The sequence below is a fragment of the Micropterus salmoides genome, unplaced genomic scaffold (genome assembly GCF_014851395.1).
Source record: "Micropterus salmoides isolate LMB-PRFRI ecotype aquatic unplaced genomic scaffold, ASM1485139v1 Ms_hic_scaffold_14, whole genome shotgun sequence".
NCBI classification, from domain to species: Eukaryota; Metazoa; Chordata; class Actinopteri; order Centrarchiformes; family Centrarchidae; genus Micropterus; species Micropterus salmoides.
Window position 1 is genome coordinate 22,140,767 of NW_024040485.1, and position 8,381 is coordinate 22,149,147.

General features: G+C 40.6%; 1 protein-coding gene across 1 annotated transcript; it reads right to left on the bottom strand.

Annotated features, from left to right (window-relative positions):
* Positions 1-56: 56 nt before the first annotated feature.
* Positions 57-6,807, bottom strand: zgc:153115 (uncharacterized protein LOC768186 homolog). The gene is made up of 2 exons (XM_038718418.1): positions 6,019-6,807; positions 57-4,298 (listed from the first exon to the last, which is right to left on the bottom strand). Exons 1-2 carry the CDS (start codon positions 6,521-6,523, stop codon positions 4,054-4,056), a joined length of 750 nt encoding a protein of 249 aa, XP_038574346.1. The 5' UTR covers positions 6,524-6,807; the 3' UTR covers positions 57-4,053.
* Positions 6,808-8,381: the final 1,574 nt, after the last annotated feature.

Below are 8,381 nucleotides of genomic sequence, written 5' to 3' on the forward strand. Positions count from 1 at the left end.
AGTCCACCCTGATTCATCAAAACAAAAACACACACACAAAAAGATGAACACAGCAATCAAACTTAAGGATTTTTATTTTTAAAAAAAGCACTGGTATTCTCATGTCAAGCAAACGATGGAACCATTTAATATTAGTACTGTTCCATATCACAAAATGAGTTATGAAAAGTATAATTAAACCACACATTATACATTTTTGGAATAAATTAATCAGCATAGCAAAAGAAATAAATCATGCTTGTACTTAGGTGTTGAACAGGAAATATTGAAATGCAAATGCTCAAAATTTTAGACACCTGAGAATATAAATATCAAAACAGCTTGTCGCAGCAATTATTTAGTTCCACGGTTCCTCCTATTTCCCATAACTAAAGCTTTGATAAGAGGATTTTCTTTTAAAAATTACATTAATGTAAAAATTAGGCATCAGTTTAAAAAACATCCGTTTCTGTACAATGTGCATATTTGAATTAGTGTGGTGACAAGAGAAATTAGCGCTTTTTCTTTCTCAGCGAGGCAGCGCAGCAAAAATGAAATCCAAGGTAGATAATGGCCGTCTGTCATCAAGCCACATTCAGTGATATGAACAAATGCATCTGGATTGAGCTTTTTCAATTGAAATCTGCAGTGAAGTGACAGTCTACAGGTATTTTCTTTTACAACCTGCAGTGAGTCTTTCCCTTGGTGATTAAAACTCCAGCTGGACTTTAAAGACAGGGGCTGCAGGATTTATCCAGTAGATTAATTTGCTACTATCAATTAACAACAGAAGTTCATTGAGGCAGGGAAAAGGATATTCTGCTGCTACACAGGTAGTAGTGATGTTGCATATAAAGACAAGATAAGGAAATGGGTACACAATAGACCATTGAGCTGATAAAAACACATTTCTGAAACCCAAGGCTCAGTGGCTTTATAGGAATTTCTGAAACACAGGTTGGATGGATTTTGTACAGACACGGCAAACACAATCAGTGAGGTATGTTCTTATTGTGATATTATAGCTTTGAGACCCGGACAGAGTCTGTGTGAGTAGACACTCCCATCTGTGAGAGGAGATGAGAGGGATTATGTCCATTTGAAGACGTAAAAAACAAACAAGTATATTGTGTGTGTTCCTTCGTTAAACAGTCCATGCGTTCAAGGTCACTGCCAGCAGCAACCCAGAGCTGTCGACAGATGGAACCTCTAAAGAAATGTGTACAAAATTTCAAAGCGTTGCATTCGTTTCAACGAGTACAGCTCCCACTCAAATGAGATAAACAGTGAAAAGGTACATGTAGATGGTTTTGCAAGAGATGAATGAGGAAGACATGTGCAGACTTTCTCTTTGATCTTAGTGTGGAGGAGACAAAGTCAACACATCTGGAAACACAAATGAAGCGTGTTCCATTAAGAGGGAAATAAAAAACAAAAAGAGATGGCCTGGATGACTAAGCAAACACTAAAAAGGGAAAAAAAGGAAAATAAATAAAAATAACAACTACCCAGTTTTTTTTTTATCACACGATCTAAAGCACTTGGAAAAAAAGGCAGTTAAACCATTGGTTATCAACACACCAGCAAAGTTCCACAGTGCCTGCTTTTAGAGGCATAGTAACAGTGCAAGCCATTACACTATTCAGCCAAATACACCTGTAAGAAAAAAGTGCCATATTGCATAATGAGTATGTGTAATGAGCCCACAAGAGGGCATATAAACCTATACAATGATCCAACTGTAAACATGGTGCAAAGTAGTTATGACATAGTTTAAGGCTTTCAGAATTTCCTGAAGAAGTGTTGTTCTCTGAGATAAAGGAATATTTCCATGAGCTGGACAAACAGTGTGGAAACAGAAAAAAAAACAAAACAAGAAAATGAATAGATTTAACCTCTCTATAAGTCAGAACTGAACACTGCATGTACTCCAATAGATTTTAAATATCTAAATTACTTGAGGTTAGCTTGATTCCGTTAAACGTGATTGTTAATTGAGTGATTAGTCCTGAAATTCAAGCCATAGGATGAGTGAACATTTTGGCATATAGGAATATTCAGGTGCCAGTTTTTACTTTACATGTTCTAAACAAATCCTCATTTTTTAAATTTATTTTCCCAACATGTTAAAAATGTTCAACTTGTCAAACACAGGTGTAACTAAGAACATTATTAATGGCTGCATTCCATTTACAAGTGGCACCCCCCATGTATTGTGCATGCTGGTTCAATGACACACCTACGCAGAATAGAGCCATCACTAACTGTATTAGTTGCATATGTGCTTTTGCTGCTCTGACAAGTCAAAATGTCCTCCTCAATAAAGGTTTACTGGTATTAGTTTTTCAAAATGGACCATGTTAATGTAACTTTTTATACTAATTTTGATTCCCATACAAAATAGTTACAACAAACTCAAACCGTGTAAAGAAAGACCTGAACGCTTTTACCTTGAAGGGAGCAGGCTGAAAGTCAAGCTCATCTTGTGTCACCGCCTCACCCCCCAAATATTTTTATACCAAAGCATACACACAAAAATGTAAATAAAAACGCATACACACAAACACTCACAGGCAATGCCATCCTATCAAGTGTATAATGTTACCCCTAATATAAGGACTACAATTCATCACATGTATTAATTCTGCTGCTAGTAGCATTACCAGTTTTCTATATTAAAAGCTTAAAGCTTATATACATTTGCATCAGCTTTAGACATAACACTACTGTGTATTATGTTAGCATTTCATGGGTAACTCATCTAGATGGCGTGCAAACAGCCCCTTAACAGTGTTTGATCCACTTTCTGGCAAAATTAATATTTGATTTGATCTAATGCAATAAAAATTAAGGAATGTGTCACCACTAAAACTTTTACATGAAATCAGCAAAGCTAAAAAAAAAGCAAGCTAAAAGACTTCTAGTCATTGCCTTGTTACCTAACGTCACAATATTGTGCTACTCATGGTAAAAAAAAAAAAATTATGGTGAAAAGCACAACAATCTACAAATTAACCACAAGAAAACAGTGGAGTTTTGGCTGATGAATGTGCAGATTATTACAGAAAACATGAAAAATCCCTGCTTTTGTGAAAGTGTTTCAGTTTGAGAAAATAAGGTTATTTTTTTAAGGGTTGGGTTTATTTAATCGATTCAAATCTGCTTAATGATTCCCATTCCAATCGAATCCTGAGTGAGAGAGAAAACAAAGTATACTGAAAGCAAAAACATGTTTATTTTCATACGGTTTAGGCTGCCATAAACATGTAATAAATGACGTATATATGAAAATGAAGTATTTTCTGTTGTTTTTGGTGAAAAAAGTAAGACAAATATAAATATTCTCTGGTGTGCCATGCTGCAAATCAGTGAGCAGGATTGCTTTATGGCACAACTGGTTTTACAGATTTTTTTTTCATCAATGTGATGAAGTACCTTGATTTGTCCAGTATTTAACTGCGTGGATTAACCAATTTCACTACGCGATGATACAGGACATCAAAAACTCTGCATTTTTATTCCATTCTGTGCCAAATGTGTTATGTTTGATGGGACTTTCCCTCGCATGTTTTCATATTCATGCAGTGAATACATTTCACTGTATCACTACAGTCTGTAGCGAAGCATAGCCACACTTTGGAAAGCTAGCTTGAGTCCCTCATACTGTACACATTATACACGTGCTTTGATACGCGTGTAAGCAGCAATGTAAATGAAGAGCAGTAGGTCCAAACTTTGCTTTCAGGAAACGATAAGTGGAATCGAAAAGCACATTTCTTAACGAATCCTCAGTTCTTATAGATTTGGAACATTCTCAATACCCAACCCTAGTTATGTTGAGCAGGTGGATAGTGGTCACATGACTCATCTGTGTGGATGCAGAGATGAGGCCCCCTCACACCCAGCTCTGTGTGTGTGTGTGTATTGGCTTGTGTATGTTGGTGTCATGTGCACATGTTTTGAGTGCAACACAGCAATGCTAAATCCTAATCAGTGGATCTGATTGTAGCTGGTTAACTTGAAACCACTGTGACCTTCGGTGCTCCTGCCGGGAATCCCCCGACCCGAACCATCCTAATGGTGCATGGCTGGGCTGGAAGAGGAGGATGCACCCTTGCTGCGCCCCAACATGGAAGGCTGGAAGTCCGGATGACGGCGGGCGTGCTTGATCAGGTGGTCGCTGCGCATGAAGCGCTTATCGCACAGTGGGCACAGGAAGCGTTTTTCCCCTGTGTGGGTACGGGTGTGGCGGGCGAGCTCATCAGAGCGGGCAAACTTCTTCTCACAGTCAGGCCAGGTGCACGGGAAGGGCCTCTCTCCTGTGGCGTGGAGGCAGAGGAGAGACAACAATTAACCACCAAATCATTTACCATTTGAACACCAACTGTGTAACTTAAAGTCACCATGTTTACACAATAAGCATGCATGTGATTTTTTAGATGAATAAAATATAAAACTTGTGTAGTGTTACCTGCAGTGTACTGCGTTACACTGTAATACTGGTTAAATAGCATATGATGGTTCAATTTCCTACAACGTAACACAAAAAAAAAGCTGCAAATCTGTGCAACCAAGAGGCTGAAAGTTTGTTATGTTTTTAAAATAAATATTTACTAATGGACTGTGAAAATAGGTGATGATTAATTTTCTATTGACAGACTAATCAATGAATCAACTTAGCTTTGAGATGTGCAATTTACACATGTGTAACAGCTGTGGTCCATTTTATTATTTAAGAGTATTTTCCTCAAATATAATCACCTGCTTTCAAATTAACGATATCGGGCATAATAGGTTTTGTTTGCCTACATGTTTTGTAATGTTAATAAAGAAAATATTGGTAGGAGTCTATGACTTAATCCCTGAAGCAAGTTTTAACACATTAAATACCAGTGACACAAATCCACTGCCTACATTACTTTTATAAAATATGGTGTAGACAAATATTCATCTGTACATAGTTTAATGCGTGACAAAACATATTTGGGATTTATATTCTCCAGATTAGTGTTCCTAAGCTACTGTTAGCCTTAATCTCATGCAGGCAACATGAGTAAAACAAGGATAACCGAGTAGGATGCCATTTTCAAGATCACAAAGCCAGGCCACGTTGTTGTAGCAGTACTCTCTGTGGGCGTTCCCACCAGAGTTTCTTTGAGCCGTTTCCTGTCCCTAATCCGTTTGCGCCTGCTCAGTGACCCCGAACACACAAATTCCCTTCATTTCGCGAAAAACCACATGCACGTTTTAACTCAGCTGCAGAGTTTTGCTTTCATTACGAGAGGTGGGTCTATTTCAAACCATATCTAGCGTTTTACATGGTGGCTAAGAACCCAAGTATTTAAAATGGGTCGCAAAGTGAGATGCAACAAACTCATATGTCTTCAGCAAACACATAAAAGAGTTATGATAATTTGTAGATTATCAAACACAGGGAGTAAGCATCCAGTATCGGACGCGTCCTTCTGCTGCTCTTCTTTGAGCGTTTTATCAATAAATGTGCACGCTGCAACGAGTAAAGTCGATTTCAGCTTGCCAGGCAGGGGAGGTGATACCCAGAGTCACTGAACAACCAAAACAAAAAGCACTTGCTGCTGCCATCGACAGGATAGGCTGTGATCGAGAATGATCTGGCTTCTCTCGACGTTAAGGTTTCGTCTTACGTTCATTTCATATGCAAATCCGGCCCGGAGGAAGACCATCGTCACCAGTTTTAACGTCCAGCCCAGTTCTTTTGTTAGTTTACTTCTTTGTCAGAGCCTCTGAAGGGGCGTTTTTCTGTCTTTCCCTCTTTGTTTGGCCACGTTATTGTACCAAGTCGGGGGGAAAATTGCCACTATTATAAGTTAATCTCATAAAGCACAAAAGAGCCCACAACTTCCGATTTATATGCGATATCATGTAAATGGTAATAACAATATGGGGCGTGCATGTCACCGACAAAGCAGAAGTTAGGGACAAAGTATATCTAGCCTTTAGCCTTTGTGTGCGTACACAACGTGTGACCTGCTGATGAAAATACTGTTGTTGTCTCCGTACCTGTGTGTGTCCGGATGTGTGCCTTCAGGTGGGACGATTTCCCGTAAACTCTGTCGCATCCGTCAAAAGTGCACTGGTGTCGCTTCACCGGGGAGCGCGGGGCCCCCACGCCTCCTCCTCCTCCCCCCCTCAGCTGCTGTTGCTGTCCGGGGATCGGGGTGGCGGATGGGGTCATGGTAGGGGTGGTCGGGTCGGACAACGTGGTGTAACCGCTCTCCCCACCACACGAGGAGTTGCTGCTCTCCGAGTAAGCCGACATGGGGCGGAATTTACCGTGTAGGTCGGTGAGGATACCGGCCACCGCCATCATGTTCGCCCCCTCAAGCCTCAGCGTCTCCCGCACTTCCCTATCCTCGCTCGACCCGTCGGGCTCCCCGGGGAGCAGGCCCACCGTGGCCGGCTGGCTGGTGGGGGCGACCGGGGTGGGTCTGTGCAGGACAGGCCCGCTGGATATCGATACCAAACACTCGGCAGCGAAATAATCAGACGAGGCAGTCAACGACATTGTTATCTGTCTCGTTTAGCTGGCTGAGGAAAAAAAAAGAAAAAAAAAATCCGCCAGGAGGGGCTAACGGTTGTCTGATCCCGACCTCGTTTTCATCAAACTCGACAAACCAACCGTTTCCAGCCGAGCCGTGTTACCGCCATACAGTGTATCAGCAGTTTGAAAAAGACTCAAATCAATACAAAAAAGGCACAATTGAGAATAATAGAATGCTAAAACCGTGCCAATACCTCCGGCCCAACATGCGTGCCCCTAACCGTCTGACGGTTCATTGTGTCTGAGCCTCCGAGAAGCCGGTCAAACCTACGCCCCCTGGCCCGGACTAAAGATGCGTTCAGGGCCTATCAGTTATAATTTGTGTGGTGGTGTTTCTGTGTTTAGAATTTATATAAAGGCCGCGCTAGAACTTTTATTTTGTCACTACAGTTACGCCAATATCTATTTGAATAGACATCTCATTAAAATATGACATTAAGTTGTGTTCTTCAAGTGGATTTAATATAATACCTCTAACTCACACGTATACTTGTTTTATATTTTTATACTACTAAAGCATAAATTTGCACAATTAATGTTACACACTACACTACTAGTAGCATTACACTGCTTGAAAGTTAGGACGAAAGCGAGTTAACAGGGATATTTCAAAGGAAGAGCTTTAGTACAATTTTTTGCATGTATTTGAACGCAGCTTCACCAGCAGCACGCAGTGGCTGACGTCGCAGCACGGGCGTGGACCGCGGCGGCGGGTGCATCGTGGAAAGTAGGCAGCTTGGGTAATGATGGGGGAAGGAGATGAGGATAAAAGGCGTGTTTGGTGAATTAGTTTTTTTTAGCCCAGTCGGAGGCTGAAGAACATGGCTGATTGGTTGAGGGCTTGTTGTGTCACATTTCTGGCAGTTACTGTATTGTAATAAAGCCACCACAGCCCCCCCCCCTCAAGTCTCTACTCTTTTTTTTTTTAATCAAAAACACAGACACTAATGAGGTATGTCTTTTCTTATGTTTACATCTCTCAACTGTAGCTTAGGTCCACACTGGTTGTGTGGCTTATTGATTATGGTCATTAAGGTCCGTGTATGTGTGTAGGACTGTGAAGTCTTAAATAACCTCAAAGCAAATCAATTTTATTGTTGAAGAAGGGGTATAATAACATAAACACTTAATTATTATTACATGCTTTGTTTTGTAGTTCTATTCTGTATTATAGCCTATAAGGTGTTCTTGTTATTTTATCCACCATTTCATAATGCACCTAGGCTATGTCTAAAACTAGCCTACATCTCAGGTTGAATAATATGCTGCCAGACTGCCAGCTGTTTAACTTTCCTGCAATAAACTGATGTTTTTCTCCATAGTTGGCACATGTCTTATGTCTGTCCAAATTAATAGGGGTATGAGAAAACCTCAATTTTTATGAAGCCCGGCGCTCTGTCAAGTGATTGGCTCAGTGAATGTTTGTAGCTCCAGCCTGGAGGGTATTTCCTGATTGGTTGATGTGAGCACTATGGGTCACTGTGGAAGCCCACGTACAAGCGTGGTCATTCAGTGGCTGTGAACACTGCTTGGTTTTCATCGCGCTTACATGTGGAGTCTTGGAAGCAGCCAGACCTGCAGTGACTTGGGGTTGATATGGCTATGTCTTTGTTTCTGCTCAGTTGTCTGCATGTTACACTAATTTTTCATCTGCTACATGGTGAGTTTTATGGCTTTTGTTGTGAGATATTCAAACTTGGTGTGTCACTTCATTTACTATTGAAAGATGAACTGACCAAGAGTCACAATGACATGACTTTTGGGTGTTCAGTGTGGAGGTTGGCAGGCTGTCTTTGAGAAAAGTTGATCTTTTTTAGTCATT

What these genes read in the sequence shown, in the direction of transcription:
- zgc:153115 (XM_038718418.1), bottom strand. Translation starts at nt 6,523, where the DNA reads ATGTCGTTGACTGCCTCGTCTGATTATTTCGCTGCCGAGTGTTTGGTA. An exon ending in ACACATCCGGACACACACAG is followed by an intron (nt 4,299 to 6,018) that starts GTACGGAGACAA and finishes TCCACGCCACAG; the next exon opens with GAGAGAGGCCCTTCCCGTGC.